The 26,632-nt window shown below is 32.3% G+C and overlaps 1 protein-coding gene across 1 annotated transcript in view; it reads right to left on the reverse strand.

Annotated features, from left to right (window-relative positions):
* Positions 1-26,632, reverse strand: part of LOC136031230 (monocarboxylate transporter 10-like) — a 116,359-nt gene that overhangs the window by 22,150 nt on the left and 67,577 nt on the right. The window contains exons 4-6 of the mRNA XM_065710629.1: positions 10,267-10,501; positions 7,168-7,289; positions 1,070-1,193 (exon numbers count right to left, since the gene is read on the reverse strand). Of these exons, the coding sequence (XP_065566701.1) occupies positions 1,070-1,193; positions 7,168-7,289; positions 10,267-10,501 (481 nt within the window). The remainder of the gene's footprint in view (positions 1-1,069; positions 1,194-7,167; positions 7,290-10,266; positions 10,502-26,632) is intronic.

Below are 26,632 nucleotides of genomic sequence, written 5' to 3' on the forward strand. Positions count from 1 at the left end.
AAGTTCTTGGAATATATTGTTTATTTGTTTAATTTTTTTTATTTTAGTCAGAAATTTGTATTTTCAATTTTTTTCATTTCAAAAATTACAAGTTTTCCTTGTTCATTCGTCCTACATGGTACTAAAATTCCTTCAACACTTTTAGAAGATTATTTTTCATGTACTAGAGAGGCGGGTTGACAAAATTTTGTCTTCATATTACAGATTAGTGTATTTATTCTTTCTATCAAGTAAGAAATTCCTTAATTAAAAACAAAATATCAACAAAAAATGAAAGTTTTTCTGAAAGGAGAGTTTACGACAAAACCTAAGTTCACTTTGAAAGGAAATTTAGACAAAACCTTTGGCAAGATTTACCGAATAGTTGAGTCTTTAAATTGATTGGATTTAGTTTTGCTATTTTTTTATTTTATTTAGTTAAATCTAAAAATCCAGAGTTCTAATTTAGTCGAAAGAATTTAATAACTCCGATTCCTGTTTTAAGAATAGTTTTGAATTAATTATCTTTTAATTTTTTTTATAGATATAGCGTATATCTATATTAAAGTTTCATTTTTGCCATTTATGTAAAGTTTTAAACTCTTTTTAATGTTCTAACAAAATTTTATAGACTTTAAAAGTAACTTAGGGAGTTACTACTCCTCGAGAGATTTTTCTTCTGCTTCTTCGGCAAATATCCTGTTATGGCTAATTGGTAATGTAAATTCTATTAATCTTTATCAATAAATCTTATTATTTATTCTTTTATCAAATGTAAAATTGCAATCGTGACTAGAATGGAATAATAGTTTATTAAAGACAAGTATCCGTTGCAAAACACATACCTATTGAAATTTCAAATAATCCTGCGTAAATCATCAGTAGACTATTAAGAAAAAAACATAGATTGTAGACCTATAGGCATTAGGCGTTAAGATAGAAAGAAGAAAAAAAAAAGACAAACAATTTTCGAAATACCTGCAACTGAAATTCCAAATGATACTGCGCAGATCGTGTATGTAAAGAAAAAAACACACAGCTGATAAATAAAAAGTGTGCAGAAAGAGAAAAACCACTTCAAAATAAATACCTATTGAAACTCCAAACAATACTGCGTAGATCATGAGTAAAGTGTAAGTTGACATAATAGGACACATAATTGTAACAATTCCTCCGATTGTTAGTGCGACATTTGTGACCAAAAGTGAATCCACCTAATAAAACCATATATTAAAATGAAAATAGAGCGAGTCCTTTCCTTAAATAAATCTGTCCTCAAAGAAGTATTTGCTTTCCTGGGAAGACTAGGAACAAACATATAGCAGGTCTTTATTATTTACAGTAGCTATTAGACAGGCAAATTTTTTTTTTTGACAATGAAATTGCTAATGTGCAGATTTAAGTCAATATGACACATAGAAGATAAAATTTGGGAGTATTGAGAATAGACCTTTTTATTTTTTTGGGGGGGAGTCCAAAAAAATTTAAAAAACATCAAGAATTTGTTTGTATTCATTTTTGTTACGTTTTTACGATTCGGAAGCACATTGGAGGGGGAAAACCCCTCCCCCTACTCCTCTTGGATACGGCCTTGGACTTGGCATATTTCTGATAAAACCACCCTTTTTTATCGTCCTCTTGTTCTTGAAACATTTCCATGGAGGAGTTTTAATATCTAAAAAGACATGACCATTAAACTTACAAGTGAATATTTTTAATAGTTTTAGAAAAAATAATGAACATGTCACTTATAGAATAAAGAAAGCGTCTAATTTTCAATAAAAATAGTTATACTTTTCATTTTAAGAGTTCCTCTGAGAGGAGGAAGAGAACAAGACCTCATCAATCTATTTCCTAGATGTTTTTTGTTGATTGGCAAGAAAAATGTAAACTTCAATTAAAAATAGCAAATGAAATAGCAAAATAACAAATGAAAAAATCCATTCAATTTATAATTCATAATTGTGTTTCATTAACCTGTCATATTTTGATTGGATTTGGGGTTGGGTGACCTCTTTTCGTATTGTTGCAAGTATTTATAATTTTTCATTTTTAATAGATTCCCATTTATGCATCGATTGTGGTAGAGGAAAGTGGCAATATAAACAATTACTTCAGTTTTTCTAAAGTTACAGTCAGTGCGGGAGTGTTTGTTTTATAATGTGAGTTTTGTTTCTTATATATTTTATTGTTTATATTTTTTATGTTGGTTTAGTTGTCGTGGCATTTTTATAATGTCTTAAAAAAAGTCTTAAATTGTTGTAATTTTCTCCTTTTTTGTTGTTTTTTTTTCCGCTGAGAAAGGCTCCCGGACGTGGGGCCGAAATATTCGGAGTATTTTTATTTTTTGTTAGCTAAAGTGTAGTTTTTATTTTATTTTGTTCACTGCTTTATAAAAATTAAACCCGTTTTTTCTTCAATTATTTTTTCGTAAATGGAAAAGCAGTGTGGTCTAAGAAATTATTTATGTCAAGCCTACGGGCGGCAAAAGACCAATTCAGTTTTAGTATTTTTGAATTTAGCAAAAAAATATGCCAATATAATTACACAACAAAAGTTTTTAGAAAAGTGCAAAATAAACAAAATCATTCCAAAATCATTTCGTTTTAAGTATTATTTAAATACATTTAATGAGACTAATCACACGAGAAAGGTAAATTTACTAAATTTAACCCATGTATTGAAGGATAAACGTTTTCAAAGAACACAGATTGTAAAAGAAATAGATTTCTTAAAGAATATACTTTGTAGGTTTCTTAATACGTATGATTTCCAACAAATTATATCAATTTTCAAAAATTCTTTTGAACATGTTTTAAGGTTATCGAGGGAAAGATTAAACCAAAAATTTTTGCAATTAAAAAGGGAACATGAAAAACAAAATATTTCAACGTATAAATCTAAACATTTCTCAGGACCAGGTGTGATTAATCTAAGCAAAAAGGAGTTAACCAAAGAACAAAAGAAAATCCTTGAAAAAGGTATAAAATTTGGACTATCTCCTAAAAAAGTACCGGTAGAAGAAATAATTTCAAAGATTGACACAGGGATTCATATGTTTTCAAAAGATGTTAAAAATGTAGATGATTTAAGACTGGGAGTCGTAAATATTTTAAAAGATTTTGGCAATTTTCAAGAAAACCTTAAAAACAAAGATACAAAAATTTTGAAAGAATTAAAAAAAGATGATTCTCTAATAATAACGAAAGCAGATAAAAGCAATACGGTAGTAATCCTAGACAAAGATGATTATGATAGTAAAATAGAAACAATTCTAAAGGATATTTCAACATACAAAGAACTTAACTCAGAACCAACCGAATCTTATGTTCCAAAATTAAGAAAGGACTTAGAAAACCTTAAAAATAATCAAAATATCACACCACAGATGTGCTATAAGTTCTTTCCAAGGGGATCAGTTTGCCCAAGAATATATGGTTTGCCAAAAATACATAAAACAGACATTCTTCTAAGACCTATAGTGTCAACAAGGAACTCGCCAACAGAAAAAATTGAAAAATGGGTGGCAAAGACGCTTAAGCCTTTATTATATCTCCAAAAGTCTTATATAAAAAACTCAGTATTTAAAAAAAAATAAACTTAAAAATATTGAAATATCAAGTGATTCTATACTTTATATACCTTTCGATAAATCTGTTTTTGTTTTATCAAAAAAACTTCATGTGTACAAAAGTGAAATGGAAGAATTATCTGCAGGTATTGAGACTGAAACTATATTAAATCTAATTAAAATAAGTAGCAGGTATACTAATTATTTCAAATTTAGAGATGATTTTTACCATCAAATTAGAGGATTAGCAATGGGAGGACCCTTAAGTCCACTGTTAGCTAATATTTATGTGGAGTATGTAGAAAATTTAGCTATTGATACATATTTTTTAAAACCTAAATTTTGGGGCAGATATATGGATGATGTATTAGTTATTTGGAATTATGGGGAATCGCAAATTGAAGGTTTTCTGGAACATTTAAATAATTTGGTAGGGGAATTAGTTTTTACAATTGAAAATGAAACAGAGAATAAATTACCGTTTCTGGATATTTGGATCCATAGAAAGAATAATAAACTAGTGTTTTCAATTTATCGTAAACCAACTAATAACAACCGCTATTTGTCTTTCACATCAAATCACCCGATCCAAGCAAAAAGGGGGGTAGTTATTTCTTTAATTGATAGAGTGTTAAATTTAGCTTCACCAGAATACATTAGTAGTGAATTAATTTTTATTAAGGATATTCTAGTAGGAAATGGATATCCCGAAAATATGATTTCTCAAATAATTGAAAAAAGGAAAAAAAGTTACTGGAACCTGTAAAATTAGAAAAAAATGGGTCAAATCAAAAACCAAATTACATAACTTTGCCTTATATCCCAAGGTTTTCACAGAAATTAAGGAGAGAATTAAAAAAACATAATATAAAAACAGCTTTTAAATCAGGACAAAATATACGCTCATGGCTAAATAACGGAAAAGATAAAGTTCCAAGAAATATACAACAGGGGCATATAAAATTCCATGCTCTTGTGGTAAATTTTATGTAGGTAGAACACAGCAGAATTTAAAAAATAGGCTACAGCAACACAAAAATGCGATTGATTGCTCGCTAAGACAGAATAAAAAACCTGAAACTTCTGAACCCGCTATAGCGGATCACGTGTATAATTTTCCTCATCATAGTATTTTATTTGATCAGACAAAAATTGTTGATAAGTCTGTAGGACTTTTACAAAGTTTCAGAGAAACTATAGAAATAAAAAAGATTATCTATGGGGGTACTAGTATCAATAGAGATGAAGGGGAATTAAAAATAAATTCAATTTATAATAGTTTAATTAAAGACCAGTCAAAAACTTCAATGAGTATTGATTTGCATAATTGTCCTGAAACAAGTAATAACCTTGCGAACGGAAGTCAAAGCATGGTCAATGCTGTAAGAAGTCAACGGACGGCAGCTAAAATAGCAAATGAAAAAATCCATTCAATTTATAATTCATAATTGTGTTTCATTAACCTGTAAGATTTTGATTGGATTTGGGGTTGGGTGACCTCTTTTCGTATTGTTGCAAGTATTTATAATTTTCATTTTTAATAGATTCCCATTTATACATCGATTGTGGCAGAGGAAAGTGCCAATATAAACAATTACTTCAGTTTTTCTAAAGTTACAGTCAGTGCGGGAATGTTTGTTTTATAATGTGAGTTTTGTTTCTTATATATTTTATTGTTTATTTTTTATGTTGGTTTTGTTGTCGTGGCATTTTTATAATGTCTTAAAAAAGGTCTTAAATTGTTGTAATTTTCTCCTTTTTTGTTGTTTTTTTTTCCGCTGAGAAAGGTTCCCGGACGTGGGGCCGAAATATTCAGAGTATTTTTATTTTTTGTTAGCTAAAGTGTAGTTTTTGTTTTATTTTTTTCACTGCTTTATAAAAATTTAACCCGTTTTTTCTTCAATTATTTTTTCGTAAATGGAGAAGCAGTGTGGTCTAAGAAATTATTTACGTCAAACTTCTTTAAACAGTTTGAAACTTGTAGCCATGTTCCAAAGTTATTCTGGGGCATAGTCCTTTCTTCTCCCATTAATTGGGCTAAAAAAAGAGCCCAAAAACTTTTTCTCGTTAAAATTGGTCAGAAGGAAAAACACCGAAAACAGGTACAACAAAGGACCATAACTGATCCACCAGAGGGAAAAAGCATCTGAATGAAAATCTTGCGGAATCTCGTTAAGCACCATTGACAGATGAAACGCACCACCGATAAGAATAAAACTCATAACCTACTGTATACAGTTTAGCCACTGTTCTTAAAATCTCATTGAAATTCTCAAGAAACGACAAGCAAAAAAAAGTTCATCCTTGAAAATGCCAATAAGACACCTCACTTCAAATGAGGACACTCTTAAAACCTGAATTTCATCCATTAAGTTTTTACATTATTTTCTGCTTGTCTTCTACTTCTTCTTACCTTTTGACCAAACTTTTCTCAAAATATTCCAAAACAATACTAACAAGAAATTTCCCTTCGAATGAGGACACTTTTAAAACCTGAATTTCATCCATTTAATTATTGCATTATTTTCTGTTTGTCTTCTATTTCTTCTTAGTTTTTGACCAAAATTCTCTCAAAATATTCCAAGGAAATACTAACAAGAAATTTCTCTTCGAAGGAGGACACTTGTAAAACCTGAATTTCATCTATTAAGTTATTATATTATTTTCTTTTGATCTTCTGCTTCTTCTTACCTATTGACCAAACTTTTCTAAGAATATTTCAAAAAATAGTTAAAAATACTAAGAAGAAACCTTTATTCGAATGAGAAAACCTTTAAAAAAATGTATTTCAGCAATTAACTTGTTACATTATTTTCTATTTGTCTTCTACTTCTTCTTACCTTTTGACCAAACTTTTCTCAAAATATTCCAAAACATTACTAATAAGAAATTGCCCTTCGAATGAGGACACTTTTAAAACCTGAGTTTCATCCATTTAATTCCTGCATTATTTTCTATTTGTCTTCTATTTCTTCTTAGTTTTTGACCAAAGTTTTCTCAAAATATTCCAAGCAAATACTAACAAGAAATTTCTCTTCGAAGGAGGACACTTTTAAAACCTGAATTTCATCTATTAAGTTATTATATTATTTTCTGTTGGTCTTCTGCTTCTTCTTACCTATTGACCAAACTTTTCTAAGAATATTTCAAAAAATAGTTAAAAATACTAAGAAGAAACCTTTATTCGAATGAGAAAACCTTTAAACCTATTGACCAAACTTTTCTAAGAATATTTCAAAAAATAGTTAAAAATACTAAGAAGAAACCTTTATTCGAATGAGAAAACCTTTAAAAAAATGTATTTCAGCAATTAACTTGTTACATTATTTTCTATTTGTCTTCTACTTCTTCTTACCTATTGACCAAACTTTTCACAAAATATTTCAAAAAATGCTAAGAAGAAAACTCCCTTCGAACGAGGACAGCTCTAAAACCTGCATTTCACCTATTAACTTATTGCATTATTTTTTGTTTGTCTTCTATTTCTTCTTACTTCTTCTTATGACCAATATATTCTTCCTCTAGTAATGTTTGATCTTTTCATGATTCAGAATTACAAATATATAGAAAATGAAATTATATTACTATTATACTAATTGTAATAGGCTTAAAATTACCTTGGGATGGTCAGCCAGGGCACCACACCCCACTCGCCCTACCGTATTGGCTATACCTATTACTGAAATCAAAATTGACGCTTCTTCTCGTGTTAGGTCAGGATTTGATAACAAAGCTCTGTCTGAAATGGAGAAATAATTTAGCAAACTCTGTCTTCAAACCGAAACAGGAAGGAATCTGAGGAATCATCCAAAGCCTTGAATTGCGTGAAATTTCTCCGAGAAGACAGAATATTAGTCAAGAAACGTCCATATTCTTTATCAAAAATGACAAGAACCCTCTATCAAAGACGTTTTGACTTAAAGATTTTTAATCTCTTTTTTTGCAGTTTTTACATAAATCTGATTCTATTTTGTTTAGTTTAAATAGTGAATAATCCAAATACTAATCAAAATATTACTTAGACCTAGTTCCTATCACGCCCGTTGGCGCAGAAGGAGACAACGGTGCCTCTGCACGACGACCTCTGAAGGCCACAGGTAAAGCAATTAAGCCAAATTAAATTTAAACTTTATTCAGTGAGCGAGGAGCGAGAAAACAAGATAACGCTTTAAGTGGGTGATTTTTAACACTTTTAGCGTTAAACGTTTAAAAGTGAAAACGATAGGCGCAAAATAGATTGGGATTTACATAACTTGACCTTTTTAACCCGTTTCCCTTCCCTCACTACGTTTTTCTTTTCACTATTTTTTTTTTTTTTTTCAGAACAAAAAGAACATAACCACCTTAAGAAATGAATTTGCCAACCTAAAGATTGAATAATTAGAAATTAAAATATTTAATTAAATAGTTAACTTTAAACTAAATTCAATTAAATCTCTTAATAAAGATGCCCTAGTATCGAAAAATATGATTAAGTAATAATAAGAATAAGCAAGTAGACCGTATTATGAACAGCAAGTTTCCTTTTTAAAAATCAAAATCATAATTTTCAGCGACTTGTCACAAACCTCGAAAGCATCATCACCAGCAAATCAACTAAAACAAAACAGAAAGCACTTTTAGAAAATAACACGTAAAAATCATGGTTTGGATCCAGCAAATATAGTAAAAAAACTTTATTGAATAATTTTTTGGATGAAAATGAAATTAAAACTCATGAAATAATTGAGGGTTCGAAAATAATATTTTATGATTAATTTTTAGTTAACATCGTTGAGTCAAAAATCACTAAGCTGAGGGAAATGAAAATTATAAACCGTGAAACTCGAAAATTTTATAGTAAAATTTTTATCCGAAAAAGTTAGAACTAGTTGATCGGAACATCATTAAAAAAAAAAATGATTAGCATTGATACTTTGAAATACAGCAACAAGAAAGCTATTGGTTACTTTTGCAAACGTTAAACTTCCTTTGCAAATGGTAAAATTTACTCACAAACTGTAACTAAAACTGAGCTTTGGCAAATGCTAAAGGCAATATTTGTGAGACAGCTAGAGAAACCGGCATCACTTGAAATTTCACTTGAAATTCAGCAATGAATTTTATTGTATTCTTCATATTGTAAATCAGCAATTTCAAGAATGAATGGTGTTTTCAAAAAACTTCTCGAATAATAACTGAGGCCTAATTGCATATGCTAGTCCACAGAAACAAGTTGAGAAGGACGATAAAAGTATGATAGATTTTGAGGGTATTTTTCAGTCATGAGCATGATAATGTTGAATAGAGATCTTATCAACAAGCTTCATTTTCTATTGAGTATTCATGAATGATACTTTTTGTCGTAAAAACGCCGCTTAAATTTTGGTATAAATAAACTCTGATTTGTATGATAGGTTGATTTGTATGATTTTTTTTTTTTCAGAAAAAACGGCAGACTTAAACAATATCTAGTTTTATAATTCACTGTCTTGGTGTGTCCGGACATCCTAAAAAAGTTGTTTTCTGTGTTCAACTTTAATAAATAAGAACATTATTACTACTCCTTTTCAAAATTTTTACCGGTAAGTAGGAAAATAATTGGAAATCTTGAACTTATTTGAAAACTTTATTTAAGTAAAACAGCTTAGTCATGTTTAAATTGTAAATTCTTCTTTTATTTTAAGCGTATGGCAACTTATAAGCGTTTGTTGAAACTATCTAAAATCTTATGAACATCTTTTGTTCAAATCCTACTCAGCCATTGGTTGAGAAATGAGTAAAATCTTCTAGTGGTGTAGTTATTTCGGCTTTATAAAAGTAATTTACGGTCTTTCGAAGCCAAATTTCAAAAAATAAGATAACAATTTCTTAAACCATTATTTTTTTAAACCAGTTTGTCCCTGTTGCAACTAAATTCTGCATACAAAACATCCACCCATATTATTAATATTATTTAATACTATTAATATATATTTGACGAAAGATTAATGCAACGAAGATGGGTGTTTAATTCGTAACCTATAAAACCAATTCACTGGGAGCAGAGAAGAGAGGGGGGGTTAAACTTAAGAAATCAAGCATCGTTGGAGCTTTCTTCGTAACGAAAATATTTGTAAACGACCTGCTCCGTCATATATAAAATTATTTTTTTATTAATGGACATAATTCATATAAGCCCACAAATAAATTTAATTGACACACTTAACGAACTATACTTGTTATTTTTTATAATTTTGGTGCAAATATGGAGGGGGCACCCTGCACTGGAATGATATTACGCAAAACACCCAGACAAATGTTGAATTTGGGATATTGGGTTCGCAGTTCCTAAAAATTGAATTCTTTAAATGGTAGCCACTCAAATTCAAACACTAGTTCATGCAAAAAATTTTGGAATTTGTTCTGAAAGTTATTAGACGATCCGTAATAATTTCCAATCAAACTAAAATCCATCGATTGGAAAGATTTAAATAAAAGTAGAGTTGCCAAATCTTTACTTGTTCTAGTCAGAAAAAAAAACAGATAAAAATAGAATAAATTCGGCTTGTTACTTTTTCAAAAGATTATCCTAAGACAATATTATTTCAGTTGGCAAGTGAGAATTCTTTTTTGGCAACTCATTATTTAAGCTGCCAACTGAGCACGATTTTCTTTAGGGCCTACAAGAACTAACAAATTCATGAAATCGCTACATAAGGAGCTTGTTGTTTTTCCAAAGAGAGTAAGGGATATACCTGTAAGATACATAAAGGGTACAAAAAAACCCATCAGTGTTAAAAAACTAGATACTGAGATGAGAACAAAACTTGGTGATGTAAGTAAATCGACATGAGTCATTTTTGCCAGCACATGTCGTGACTCAAGTGGTAAACAAGAACAGCAACCGCATGACTCTTCTTTTTCGTGCATTGGTGACTCGGGTATAGGCGTAGGAAGGCGAGTAACCGACGCATGGTATTTGGACGAATCCTAAAATATAAAAAGCAGTAAATAAAAAGTCATTAGAAGTTGTAAAAGCATATAAAGTTTTCAAGATACAGTAAAAAAAAACTATTGACTTTTGAAATTTTGCAAATTTGTGTTTAAAAAGTTTTTAATTTAAAAGTTTAATTTAAAAATTTCTTAATTTAAAAGTTTTTAATTTCAATTATTATTTAAAAAGTTAAAAGCTTTTGACATTAAAACCATTTTCGCCGCTAATCAACAAGTTAACTAAAATTTAAGAGCAAAAAAAGGATAAAATTATAGTTAAAATAAAGGAAAAAATAAAAACCACTTTCAAAAAGTCTATAGGTATAACTTAAAATCTTTTGAGTCATTAAATAAAAAAAACTAGTTTTTTTAACTGAAAGTAAGGAGTGACATTAAAACTTAAAACGAACAGAAATTACTCCGTATATGAAATGGGTTGTCCCCTCCGCAGTCCCTCGCTCTTTACGCTAAAGTTTGACTCTTTGCCACAATTCTACTTTTTAAAACAATTAAAAACTTTAGCGTAAAGAGCGAGGGACTGCAGAGGGGACAACCCATTTCATATACAGAGTAATTTCTGTTCGTTTTAAGTTTTAATGTCGCTCCTTACTTTCAGTTAAAAAAAACTAGTTTTTTTTATTTAATTTCTGAACGTTTTTGAATTAATGCATGTTTGATTTTGGCTCTCCGCACATAAATTATTGAAATGAAATTAGTATATTAATTTTTTTTGGCTAAATGGCTTTCTCTTAGTTTTGATCAGACGATCTTGAGAAATAAGGGGTGGGGAAGGAGGCCTAGCTGCCCTCCAATTTTTCGGTTACTTAAAAAGGCTACTAGAACTTTTAATATTCAACGAACGTTTTTATTAGTAAAAAATATACGTAACTTAAGAATTAACTTACGTAACAAACTTTTATATTCTTATATTTTTATTATGTGTACGAGGGGGTTTGTACCCTCGTTAATAGCTCGCTCTTTACACTAAATCGTAAGTTTTGTCCCAATTCTTTAAGAATGACCCCTGAATCAAAAAGGCCGTAGAATAAATAGTTGAAATCACTAAAAATATTTTAGCATAAAGAGCGAGGTATTTATCTCCTCCTAAATACCTCGCTCTTTATGCTAAAGTATTTTTAGAACCCCTCATATGCGTAATAATCTCTGTTCGTTTTAAATTTCAATGCTATTCCTTACTTTCATTTGAAAAAACGTTTTCATGTTTATTTTTTCATTGTTTTTTTTTTTTTTTATAGTAAAGCTAGAAAATCCTCCGCCCTTTTCATTGAATTTTTCTTCCCCCATGACATATTCCTCAAAGGAAAGATCCTCCCACAAAGCCCTCTCCCATCAAACCCACCCCCAAAACCAAAAAATCCCCATGAAAACGTCTGTACACTTCCCAATAACCATTACTATATGTAAACACTGGTCAAAGTTTGTAACTTGCAGCCCCTCCCTCAAGGATTGTGGGGGAGTAAGTCATTCCCAAAGACATAGTTATTATGTTTTTCGACTATGCTGAACAAAATGGCTATCTTAAAATTTTAATCTGTTGACTTTTGGAAAAAAATGAGCATGGGAGGGGGCCTATTTACCCTCCAATTTTTTGGTCACTTAAAAAGGACATAGAACTTTTCATTTCCGTTAGAATGAGCCCTCTCGCGACATTCTAGGACCACTTGGTCGATAAGACCAAGTGGGAAAAAAAAACGCCAAAAAACAAACAAACAAATAAACACGCACCCGTGATTTGTCTTCTGGCAAAAAATACAAAATTCCACATTTTTTAGATAGGAGCTTAAAATTTTTGCTATAGAGTCCTCTGATATACCGAATGCGATAGTGCGATTTTCGTTAAGATTCTATGACTTTTAGGGGATGTTTCCCCCTTTTTTCCAAAATAGGGCAAAATTTTCTCAGGCTCGTAACTTTTGATGACAAAGACTAAATTAATTGAAACTTATATATTTAGAATCAGCGTAAAAATTCGATTCTTTTGATGTATCTTTTAGCATCAAAATTCCGTTTTTTAGAGTTCCGTTTACTATTGAGCCGGGTCGCCCCTTACTACAGTTCCTTACCACGAACTGTTTGAAAAGAAAATAATTCGGTATTTTGGGGCTTCTGACATTATTACTCCTTTGCGGAAGTTAGGCTCAAAATTGAAAAAGGATTATATTTTTTCTCTGGGCCCCTTCCACCTCTTAGTTCGTTTATTTTCCCGTTAGTTTTCACCTGTTTTCGCTTTATAGTTGTGTTATCTCTTAGCTGTTCTTTCGTTAGTTGAGTTATGGTTGTGGTATATATGTTTTATCGCTCGTATAGTTGTGTTATTTTCAAATTATACTCCATAATAGAGAGGCTCCGAACACCCAGCATTGTATATTAAGCTCTTAATTTGAAGTTTTTTTCTAACGTGACCAGATTCGTCCTGCGCCCTTTTCATTGAATTTTTTTTCCCCATGGCATATTTCTCCAAGGAAAGATCCTCCCACATAGCCCCCTCCCTCAACCCTACCCCCGAAACCAAAAAATCCCCCTGAAAACGTCTGTACACTTCCCAATAACCATTATTATATGTAAACACTGGTTGAAGTTTGTAATTTGCAACCCCTCCCCCAGGGACTGTGGGGGAGTAAGTCATCCCCAAAAACATAGTTATTATGATTTTCGACTATGCTAAACAAAATGGCTATCTCAAAATTTTGATTCGTTGACTTTGGGAAAAAATGAGCGTGGGAGGGGGCCTAGATGCCCTCCAATTTTTTTGGTCACTTAAAAAGGGCACTAGAACTTTTCATTTCCGTTAGAATGATCCCTCTTGTGACATTCTAGGACCACTTGGTCGATACGATGACCCCTGGAAAAAAAAAAAAAAAAAAAAAAAAAAAAAAAAAAAAAAAAAAAAAAAAAAAAAAACAAATATAAACACGCACCCGTGATTTGTCTTCTGGCAAAAAATGCAAAATTCCACATTTTGTAGATAGGAGCTTGAAACTTCTACAGTAGGGTTCTCTGATACGCTGAATCTGATGGTGTCATTTTCGTTAAGATCCTACGACATTTAGGGGGTGTTTCCCCTATTTTCCTAAATAAGGCAAATTTTCTCAGGCTTGTAACTTTTGATGGCTAAAACTAAACTTGATGAAACTTATATATTTAAAATCAGCATTAAAATGCGATTCTTTTGATGTAGCTATTGATATCAAAATTCAATTCTTTAGAGTTTTGGTTACTATTGAGCCGGATCGCTCCTTACTACAGTTCGTTACCACGAACTGTTTGATTATCGCCAATTTGGCAAGTTTTTTTTTCACGGTTAAAAACTCTACAACATACAGTAGCTTCCATTTGAAAGACGCGTGTGCTGGTGAATATTACCAAATTCTTATATTTTTCTTACGCTTAAAGTAAACTTCAACCAGTATTGGGGTTTTGGATTTGTCAATGATAACGCAATAGATACACTCTGTCTAAAAGTTTTTGGACAAATTGTGTACAAGCCAATAAATTTTTTGGAGGGTTTTGAAATATTGACTGTCGCCAAACGATAATTAAGAATGCAATATTTAATATAGTCTTTGATTTATGGCGTAATAAGGGTCAGGAGTGCCAATTCACAAAAATGGAGTTATGGAGGGAGGAGGCAAAATATGTTTTTCAAGATCTAGGAGTTGCGATTGACACAGATTCGACCACTATGCAAAATGTCTACAAAAGATTCGTGTCTTCGTTATTAATTGGTTACTAAACAATGTATCCTTCCCTTGCTACTATGCAGTATTAGGAGGATTGCAATGGTTAAAATTACCAAATTATTTTTGGTTCACGGAAGAAATTTAAATGAAAAAGAAATATTTATACCGATGCATCAACTCCCAAAAGCGTGACAATTTATAACCTCCCGATGCCCGAAAAAAAAAAACCTCATCCGAATAAAAATCCAGGATTCACCCTTGCGTGGTGAATCCTGGGATGGATTTCGTGCACAGGGATGAAATCTAGAAAGCATAAGTATGTGTTTAGCCGCGATTTGATATATTTGGTAACTTAAGATAAAACTGGTAACTAGCTTAAAAACTGGTTCCCAGATAATTATAAATTAGGAACAGCCAAATGTGACCAAATCAGTATATTAGAAGGTGTATATTCACAATTCATTTTGCTGCTTTGTTTAAATAATAGAAAAAGGGACACGAGGGGTTTTGACTAAAATAAATTTCCTGAATTCCAACATAAATTTCTAGTCTTTTTTCCAATTTACAAATCATTATGTGCATCACTGTATTATTTTTAATAGTGCATTACTTATAACCGCACGGAAGTGTTCAAATAGACTATTTATAATTATTTTTCTTCTAATCTGTAACTTCTTTTTTCACATTTCGCAGAAAAGGTTCAAAACTCTGCGTAATTTTGGTGTAACTTTGTTTTTTGCTGCCATCACTATGTTAAGTTAAGCTTTCGGGATTGATATTGAATCGCTGTATTTCATGAGTTTTCCTTATTTCCAATGAGAAGGATTCATATAGCTCTAAAAATTGCCACCCTAGAAAATGTTTTCAAAATAATAATAGAACTATTTGCGTTAACCCAATTGTTCCTGATTGTTGGTACCTAAATATTAGTATGCGGATACCCCAATATGCTAGGCTATCTCTATATATATTCGTAGAAACGCAAAGAAAAACTAGGTAACTATAAGAAATATCAGCAGCCGTTAATCAAACGGTTCGCGATAACGAACTGCAAGGAGCGATTCTGTCCAATAACAACAAAAACTTTAAAAAGTAAATATCACTAACAATTAATAAATCGAATAATTCGTTTTTTATACTAGTTGCAAATACAAAATATTCATTGAGTTTAATTTTAACCCTCAAAAGCTAAGACCCCGAGAAAATTTGTCTGATTTTCGACAAAGAAGGGAAACACCCCCAAAAAGTAAAGCAATCCTAATGATAAATGACACCATAAGATTCAGCATATCAGAGAACCCTACTCTAGAGGTTTCAAGCTCATATACACAAAAATATAGAATTTTGTACTTTTTTACCGGAAGAAAAATCACGGATACGTGTTTACTTGCTTTTACCCCCAAGGTTGATCACATCGAACCAAAGGTCCGATGCAATAAATAGAGAGTTAATGCAAACCAAAATCAATAGTACTAGTGCCATTTTTAAGTAACCAAAAGGACTGGACGGAACCTTTCCCCAACAAACACCCAATCAAAGTTTTTAGATATCCATTTGGTTCAGTAAAGTTGAAAAGTTTTGGGGAAACTTTGGTTCAATAAAGTTTCCCCAAAAACTTCAAATCAATATTTTTAGATATCCATTTGGTTCAGTACAGTTAAGATGTCCAATAACTGAGCTTCTGGAGATGATATGACCCCCCTAGCCCCTGGAGAAAGAGCTGCAAGTTACAGAATTTGCCCATTTTTACATATAATATTTATTATTTGGAAGTTTTTTGAGGAGTATTAATTTTCCGCATGGAGATTTTCGTGGGGTAATTTTCCATGGAGGGGTGGAGTATTTCCTGGTCTGACTTGAAAAATGATCAGTAATCAAATAAAAAAGAGGACAATTCTTTTTCAGCGGTAATTAAAAAGTAACTATAAAACTTGATACGAACAGAAATTGTTGTGTATATGAGGGGGTTTCCCCCTCCTCAATACCTTACTCTTTAGCTCGCAGAAACAAAACTGATAATAAAATGAAAACCAATAATTTTTTAGGATACCAGAGAAAAAGGTTGTTAGTTTCCTCAAGGCCGTATCCGGGTGGGTTAAGGGGTTTGAACCCCGTCCCTCCCCCAAAATGCTTGTCCAACTAATAAAAAACGTAATAAAATGAATATAAAAATTTTTTTGATGTACCTTTAAAAGTTTTATTGTATCCCACTCCCCCCCATAAAATTCTTTTGTACCCCTTCCCCCCGAAAAAAAAATCCTTCATATGGCCCTGATTATCCTATCTTTACCCTGCACTATTTTTACTGCGCTACTTTGTTAAGATCAATATGTTTTATTGATTATTTTAATCCAATTCCTGTATCTTGTTCGGCTCTCGTGATATACCAAAGCTTACGTATTTTTTCTTCGAGACGCTTTGCACTGGTTAATGCAAGATTTAACCGAGATGTGTTATCTCTCATAGCAAACGCTGAAACTAGGAAATTTTGATATCTTAATTATTATACTGTCCATTGACTTCAAAAAAAAAAAAAAAACACCTCCCTTCTTTAAAAACAAATTTCTAGAAGAGTAAAAACAACAAAGCGTATTTTCAGTTTTACACCCCATCAAATATCACACTTTGGCCTCAAGCAGCCAAATCGTTTCGTTTTGAATCCCAAGAGGTTTTGCATCAGAATTTATCCTGGGTTATTCCACCTTTTCAGAGAATGCGTCTAAAAAGATAGGTTCATTCGAACTGTATTTACTAGGATTCATTTGGACCAACACACATAATAGAAAATACTCTAGCGTTTGATCCTTTTTGATCGTTTTTTTTTTTTTTTTTTTTTTTTTTTTTTTTTTTTTTTTTTTTTTTTTTTTTTCACAAACCTTATCAACTCTCCACAAAATATAAAGAATTTTACTATTTTCTGTTATATTCTATGTCTATTGTATGTTTCACTTAACTTTTCAAATGAACCCCCTCCCTGAAACGTAACCTAATAAATTCCTAAGTGCACGCCCACTGAAATAATATTCAAAATATACGACATAGACGGACTTCTACGTGAAACTTATAGATAATATTTATGAACGTGTATCCATGGTAGAATTAGTTAGGATTATGGCAGAGTTAACTATTACTTTATTTTTTTGCTTTACTGCTGTTCTAATTTACTTAATACAGTTTTGTACCTAGGAGACACTGAAAGAATCGTTAATTTAATAGAAAGTACAGTAGTCCCTTTTGCTAGGAAATAACTTTTTCATACCATTAGAAAATTGACGATGGGAATCCTCCAGATGTTTCAGACGAAAAGAGAAACATTTTAATTTTTAAATCTTAGAAACAAGAAAAAAAAGAACGAAATCGATGCTATTAAAGCAGGAGAAAGTAGTAGTAAAGAGACAATGAAAGAAACATTTCAATTTTAAAATCTTATTAAACAAGGAAAATAATAATAAAAACTTCATTCAAAAAAATTAAGAATCTTTATAAAACTGAGTAAAGAACAATAACGAAAATAATGATCTTTAATTTTGAATCTGAAGGAATATATAATTTTTTTTTGAAAAATCAAATCCATAAATAAAAGAAGAAAGTAGAAGGCTTCATGATATTAAATAAAAAAAACAATAAGAGGTTATAATTTAAGTGTTTAAATCTTGTCAAAGAGGAGAAAAAAAATATTTTTCATACAAGAAGGGAGAGAATAGGAAAAACTTCATGAAACCGAAGAAAGTTGTTCAAAAATTATTTTCTGTTGGATGTTGATCCTAGTAACACACTTATTACATTTACAACTGTATCGTTGAACTTGAGACAAACGGTTTTCCACTGCCAAAATAGTAGGTCTGTGTCATTGGTTTTTGGAAAATGCCGTGCCAAATAATTAAAATTCTAACTTGGCAGAATACAAAGACAAAAGAAAAAAACATTTGAGCAGGCAAATTCTTTTTATTTAACAATTATCCTTTATCAGCCCGAATATTTAGCGGAATTTAAGGCAAAATGTTTTCAGCGGGTAAAAATTTAATTAGCAGGCAAAAAATATTGAGGCTTCCCTTTAATTTCATCATTAAACTTAATAAAATTAATTTGACAGCATTGACTGCGACAAAACCTAATGGGGACTTAAGTCTATAATAGGACGGACAAGCATAATATTATAGCCTTAAATAAACGTAAGTCAAGACTAATTTTGTTACAAATGTTTGAGTGTTATTTGGGTCAAATGTGTTCTATTTTATTGGTACAATTTTGTAAGAATTCGTTCTAATTTATATAAGCCTCGCCAAATATGATATATACGATGCTAACTCATATTTTAATTGTACGTGGGAAACCTTAGTGGGAAAAAGTAAAAAATACACTGGAACAGGATTATTAAAACTAAAATAGGATTCTTTTAGCCACAAAATTTGCGGCTTGAAACCTCCCACGCGTTGTACTTGGACAAACAAATCAGCTGTTAAGAAATAAAACTCATTTAGCTTTATGTGCCCTCTTGTTACTCAGCCTGATGAATTAATTGGCCAAAGATGAGAAACCAATGGATGTCCCATTTTTAAATATATCCTTATTTAAAGCAGGGTACAAAGAATTATTTTGTTTCCCTATATAACTGGAAAGCCACCTTATTAGCGCTTTTTGTGTGTTTTTTTTTATACACATCTTTTGATTTTAAAGCACTGACAAGCAAAGAAAACCTTTAACATACTAAAAACTCATACTAAAGCTATTTTTAAGAGATTTCAATGCTGTTTTTTTTGTGGGCATAATTCCCGTTATACATGGATCTTAGAAGAGGATAGAACAAAAGAACCCCCCTATAGCCCATAAAGAATTTAAGTATAATTTTGGAGGATATTCTGCTCAAGCAAAACTGATTCAGTTCTAGTTTGCTCAATGTGTTCAACTACAGCGAGAGCCTCGTAAAAATGAGCAAAGACAGCAAGTTTTCTCGAATGAAACTGAAGAGTGAAGTTTCACTTTCATAGCAAGCGAAATATACTTGTCTGTATATATGTATATATATTATAGCAAGCGGGGTACGGGGTACACACTCAAGAATTGAGCTGTATAAGACATGACTAAAAACGGTTTGCCTCTCTGGGACCGGTTATAATTTGCTTATTTTTGGGTGAGAAAAACTTCGATGTGAAAAGGTAAGGTAAAGGATACGGCATTAACTTCGATGTATGTATACTTAAATTAAATATTTAATATATAGAGGTGGTTGGGGGTTAGGTATTTAATATAATTCGTTTTTTGCGGCCTGCTTTCCATAATTCTAAGTCATAGTTTCTATAATTTTGTTTCTACAGTATTATATTATCATCATGTTTTGGTGTTTCTCATTAGGATTAACCTAACCCCACTTCTTGGGTGTGTTTTTTTTTTAATAGAAAATACTGCAAGCAGAAACTGTATTCCACGTGAGACAAGGGAGACTACCATTATTCCCTAACCTGCTCATTCTCTACTTCAAAGCTTAGCTTATGCGTTTTGAGAGCAAGATCTAGCGATTGTTTAAACTTTCCCGTAGAGAGCAGAGGGATTACAGCAGTGACTGCTCTTTTCTCGTAAATAATATACATTCTGTTCTTAAATTTTTATCCTGCTCTTTACTTTCATTATTTTATCTTTTTGACTTCTTTCTGTTTTTAATGCCCTATCCATGGCTGTCCTGTATATGCTTCCCACATGTACCTAATTAAATAAGATTCCATAGTGATAATCAATAGCAGTGAAATTATATTTAAACAAGATGATTCATAGGCAAAGAAAATATAAACGAGTTCAGGAATGAGCATGTTTCATATGCCTACATTAAGTGTTATTCTGGTTTATAACTTGTCGTATCCAGCTGGGACCGCATTCATTACAATAAACAAGGTTTTTTTGTCTCTGATAATATGGGCAATCAACAGATTTATTTTGGAGAGACAAATAGAGTTCTTCCAAAGGAATCAATAGAAGTGAAAACGCTGAGCTATCAGTGGAAGTCATTATAGGAAACATCAACTAGACATGAAAAGGACAAGCTTGAGGAAACGTTCCGTCTGGGAATATTCGATATTGCTTGGTTCATTCTACTGAATTTTGCTTTTATTTGAAAGTCAACGAAGGGTTCAATGACACAATTTTTGCTATTGGTTTATTTTAATTTAAAGGTGATACAGTAAAATAATTGAAAGATTTTAAACAGTAAGAGGAAAAAAAAGGAAAAATAAGATAAAACATGTTATTTAAAGTTGTGTTCTAGCTATCCTTTCCTCGGTAGTGGTAAGATGTCTAGCTAGACATTTACATTTATCCAGTTCCTGCTCATAGTTAGAATAAGGCTGAAAACAGTTGAAGCAACGCATACAAATGATAAGTATGAAGCCGTCCCCAGGGCTACAAAAAATCGAGAAGTCGTGATCATTCAAAAATTAACCTCCGTCTTGTGTGTTTGTATTTTGACTAAGGTCCTTCCATACGTATTTAGCTAAGTTTTATAGTTTGATAATATTGCAAGGCTCAACATAACTTAAGCAGGAATATTTTGGTGAAATTTATTTTACTAGATAAGTCACTTAATGAAAACACAACGTCCCACCGTAAAAAAAGAAAGAAAGAAAAAGAAACTCCAAGAAGATTTACATGACTTGATTTACGTCAACTTTGGCTAGTATTGCCAAAAAGAGTCTTGTGGGACAAAAACTATGATTTTATTTATTTGCTATCAATCAAACTCCGTAGTTGTGGATCCCTCGTCACTTTGAAAATAGTAAGCCTCAAAAGATAAATCTTTTCTGTTAAAAGAGACATTTTTTTTTTTTTTTAATGAAGGGTTTCGTAGTACACTGGTTCTGATTAGATTTACTTAACTCCTATCAAGTGACACCAAATCGATGCTATTACTTTTAATTTGCACCTTGCATAGAAGTTAATGCTATGTTACTATGCCCAAAAACACAAATCGCAATTCAATCTAAGTCGTTATTTTGAAAATAAAGGATTTCAAATTTATTGATACACTACTTTGCCTCAAAAAAAGATACCTGTTAATTTTTTTTCAATTTTATGGTAAAAATATTTTGATAATGCACACACCACTAAAATTTCTATACAAACACTTTATCAATAACTGCGAAACTGTGTCATTGTACTGCATTGTTATCTTTAGTCACTGCATAGTCATTTGAGTGGATTTAACTACCCTTAAATTTACCAAATCAAAAAATGGACAGAACCAACTGCACAAAACTGCGACCGCACCCCTTAAGATGAAAATACAGTAAGGTTTTTTTGTTTAACATTTCACTACATTTGTTCACCATCGGTCTCGTATAATAAGTCAATGCTAGCCATTTAGTACACCAGTCTTACCCTCCACCGGCACTTAGTTACGAGAGGAAGATGGGACAAGGATATAGTACACGCCTCTGTGCCTCTATATCCTCGAGCCCAAGATTATAACCATTTTAGGTTTTCAAGCATATCAACTTTAAGAAGATATGAGCAGTGCCATTTAACGTGTTGTGTACATCTGAAAATCACAATTACTATAATATATAGCTTTTAAGTTTTATAACTTATATATATATATATATATATATATATATATATATATATATATATATATATATATATATATATATAATAATAATATAATAATAATATAACTTTAGCCATAGTATAAAGATAATCGTAACACAAATACCAAACCAGTCTGTGAAAAAATTTACCGATTTACCGGTCTTCCTAATGAAAAGCTGAGGAGGTGAATGGGAGACAGCCGAAGGTATTTAGTGCTAAATACTGAAATTATTTTCATGATTCTCGTTCGAGTATAGTACACGCACCTACTATTGGGTGTCATAATAGTATACGGATCCACTCTCTTAGGTGGAATTGTGGGGGGGGGGAATAATTCGGAGAAATTAGAAAATATGAGGTATTTGTAACTTATGAACGGGTGATCATATCTTAATGAAATTTGATATTTAGAAGGATCTTGTGCTTTAGGTCTGGAGGGGGAAAGGCTGGAGGTTGAAGGGGGAAACCGGAAATCTTGGAAAACGTGAAAATTGAGGTTTATTTATCCTACGAATGGGTGATTGGATCTTAATGAAACTTGATATATAGAAAGATATTATGTCTCAAATGCTCCATTTTCGTTTCGATTCGGATCTGTGAACATGGTGGGTTGGAGGGGGGAAACCGGAAATCTTGGAAACCGGAAATCTTGGAAAACGCTTAGAGTGGAGAGATCGGGATGAAACTTGGTGGGAAGAATAAGCACAAGTCCTAGATATGTGGTTGACATAACAGGACTGAATCCGCTCTCTTTGGGGGAGCTGGGGGTTGTTAATTTGGAAAAACTAGAAAAATTTTGGTATTTTCAACTTAAGAACGGGTGATCAGATCTTAATGCAATTTGATATTTAGAAGGAACTCGTGTCTCAGAGCTTTTACTTCAAATCCCGACCAGACCTGTTGACATCTGGAGGAGAAGGGGAAACTGGAAATCTTGGTAAACACTTAGAGTAGAGAGATCGGGATGAAACTTGGTGGGTAGAATAAGCAAATATTGTAGATACGTGATCGACGTGACCGGACTGGATCCGCTCTCTTCAGGGGAGGTAGGGGTTGGGGTTCAGTGTTTTTGTGAGTTTGGTGTTTCTGGACGTGCTAGGACGATGAAAATTGGTAGGTGTGTCAGGGAGCTGCATAAATTGACTTGCTAAAGCTGTTTTCCCCGATTCAACCATCTGGAGGGCTGAAGGGAGAGGGAAAATTAGAAAGATTGAAGTATTTTTAACTTACGAGTGGGTGATCGGATCCAAATGACCTTGAAGGACCTTAGAAGGACCTTGTGACCCAAAGTTCTTATTTTAAATCCCGACTGGCATTAAGCCTCTGATTTTCCTTTTTAATCAATCTACTGATTCATAGAATTTGCTAGAGCTCACACCATATGAGCTCTTGGCTCTTGGCTCTTCCGACCTCGTCACAAGTGCCATATGAGCTCTTAGCTCTTGTTTTCTTACATTAAATGCTTGCGTGACATTTAATAGTATGGATGACTCGCCATCGGCTAAAATTATCAAAATACAGAAGTTTCAAATTCTGAAAGGGTCTATCATCCTTTTCCTCGGATTTTTGCTGAAATAGATAATTGCCTAAAAATTCTACACAGACGATTTTCCTCAAATCTCTGTTTTCTTAATTTTTTTAATTTATCAGATTAGTTGTTTTTTGTTCTTTTTATTTCTATCGCAACCTCTTGGTCTCAGAATAAGTCTCTTTGTCCAGATAGTTAGACCTTGTTTGTGTGATGCTAAATGAAGTAAGTTTGTTTTCTACATTAACAAGTACTCATCTAGCCCAATTCTGTGGCTTGGATAGGAAATGTAAGTCCAAGATTTACGAGTAGTATTCCTCGGTAGATGTAATGCCGAGAGATTACTTGGTTTCTGGTATATTTCTCGCTCAGTCGTACCTTCCAGCCTCCCATCGTGGTAGTCAGAAGTAGTTCTGAATTATATTGAAGCATAGGACAATTACTCTGATTTGGAAATTTTCCAGACGATTTGGCCAGTGCGTCAGGTGTTAGCCCGACGCATTGGCTATTCATACTCGACCAGCAGTAGAGTCTACCCTCGCACCATTGGTTTACTCTATCTATGCGACACCTTTCATTTTGCGTAAAAGGTGGCGATATAGAGATGGGTAATATAGATAGGAATAGAGACTCATTTTGGTCCTACAATTGTGGAGACAGAAAAACTTTTCGTGATTCCAACTTAAACAAGGTACAAGATGCCCAAGTTCCAGCTAAAAAGCCACCTTGGGAGGTTCAAGGGGGCTGGGTGAGGCACTGACCCACTTTGAATCTCCAATCACAATTATCAAAAATCCTTACATAAATCTTGTTCAAGCCAGGTCCAATACGCTTAACTTTTAGCTAAAGTGTTGGTTATAGGCGAAAGATAACTGTTGGAAGGAGTAACCCACTTTAAACCCCCCCCCAACTCTACATTTTGAAAATCCAAGCGCGATTCTACTTCAAATAAGTTGAAACTTTCCTCTCTATCTGCTCAGAAATTAAAGGAGAAAGAGAGGTATTGGTGGAGCCTTGGATTCACTTGGTACCACCAGTCATAGAGGTTAAAATCATTGTTCTTTCCCATCTTTAACAAGAAACTGTATGTCTACCTTTTTGCTGAAAAGTTGGCACTGGGAGAGGCATGAGCAGCTTGGACTCAAGTTGTTACTACTCCAAGTCAGGATCCAGCGTTTTCGTACTTAATCAGGATCTGGCAGCTCTTTTTTTCCACCCAATTCAAGATTTAGCTCATTTCGCGGTTGAATTAGGACTTGGTTAGCTCCTTTAGAAACTCACTATCTGATCTCCCTCCTCCTCAAGATATCTATCATAAAAAGATATTTATCATAAAGTTGTCAATGCATCACGATTTCCGATGTACTTTAACTCAAAATATTTTTTATGAATAAACTAAAGTTAAATAATTTAATTAGCCATTCAAGAATTGTTGACCGCGTTAAACAAATTTATCTATCTTGGCTTATAAAATGATTTTGTTGTCACGGGCCAGCTTTGCAATATAACTACAAAGAAAAGAGCAAAAGTTAAGCTCGATCTCTTTAGCAATAAGAGGAGCATTGAAGTGTAAGAGGCATGTGGGATATCATTTTCCTGTTTAGTCCCAAACAGAGAATAAATGATAAACTCAATTGAAATTGAAAGCAGTACTGGGTAACAAAAGTAGATGAAAGGCCCTATGAACTTGTGAAAATGAATCCTTGTTAAGATCACACAATCTTTCTATTAAATGTTCTAGTAGGATATTTTGGTGGTGGGACCAAAAAACCGTAGGTGATGAAAATCAATTTTAGTTTGCAAACAGGAGATTCTGGTTCAATGACAAGCAAAAATATGACTTTCACGTACAAGAAATCCAAACAGGTTTCCAAAATGTAACGTCACATTCGTCGATTCAGCCCAAGGTAAAAATAGCAGAGTTAAGACTTTTACTACTTCCCCCAATCAACCACCATCAGTGGCACATAAAAAAGAGAATAAAATTATGTTATTGCTCCTATACTATTAGTTATCCTATTATGTTATATGTTATCCTGTTGTATTAGATTGACTGAGTTCAAAAAAGAAAGTAAAGGTGAACCAGCTTCCAGAATCAAAGAACGCCCTGCTATTGAAGCACAACTGGACCCAAGCCCAAGTTTGAGTTTTTGACTAACTTGTTTTCATAGTTAATTTATTTTCATTACATATTTATTTCCAGATCAGCATTAACTTATTGGATAGTCAATCCACATACATCTTTCTTTTTCTTCTTGTTTCATTTTTATGTATTTAAATGGCCTCCTCTCTAACTTCTCAAACAATTATATCTTTTAAATTCTGGACTACGAAAGGAATCTTGCGTCTCTTTTTCTCTCAGAAATAATATGTATATTTTCATTCATAAAACTAAAACCATAAGATCAGATTTCAATCCCTTTTTATGTTTTGCCTCCATATGGAGCTTCCTTCCTATAAAAATTTGGTTATGTCATTCTTATGCACAATTTAAAAAGTGCTAACTGACGACCTCCATTTCCTAGAGATTTAGTTCTCTCCTCCCTTCTCTTTTCCCCCACTATCTTTCCTTTTCAATTTGTTTAATCTATTTTCGATTACAGATCCACTGTTTTGAGTTGCATGGTATTTTTTGCAGTTTATTTATTTAAGAAAAAATGTCTTGTCCTTTTATTTTATTCTAGTGTGAAATCAGTATACATTTAAAAGGATTACCACCATGCGTACCCACAGGAACCCTTATGAAGTAGTTAAGTTGTCAAAATTGTTTCCTAGGAGGAGAGGGAGCAAAGCTCAAAAATATATTTACCATCACTTTTTGCAAAAACTAACACATAATGAGATTTCAATGTATTTTGGTTTTGCAAGGGATAGCATAAATGGGGTTTAAAAAATTAATTTTGTTATATTAACACTTATTGATATTCCGAATCGTTTTACATATAGTCTCTCGAAAGTTATGGATATTCTAAAAAAAAACTGCTGTAAATTACCCTTGTACCTACTTTTGTAACAAATTACTCTGTTTTTGGGAGAAATTTGAAGGGCTGTTTCTGAAGATTTAACAGTATGTCAAAATTGACTCTTTGAGGCTTAAACAAAATCTCAAAAGGTCGAAAAAAGACAATTTATCCACTTGATCAAATTTTTAGGCTCCAATGTTTTGCATAAAAGCTTTTCAAAAGATCGAAAGCTCAAAACCGGAATCCCAAAATCCTGGGAAAATCCCAAGGAGTTGCAGCTCTGGCAATTTTGTTTATGAATTACTTGGGTTTTAACCAAGCAAGTACTGTACTATCAGTATTGAAAAAAAATTAATTTATT

Source organism: Artemia franciscana, chromosome 1, assembly GCF_032884065.1.
Source record: "Artemia franciscana chromosome 1, ASM3288406v1, whole genome shotgun sequence".
Taxonomy (NCBI): Eukaryota; Metazoa; Arthropoda; class Branchiopoda; order Anostraca; family Artemiidae; genus Artemia; species Artemia franciscana.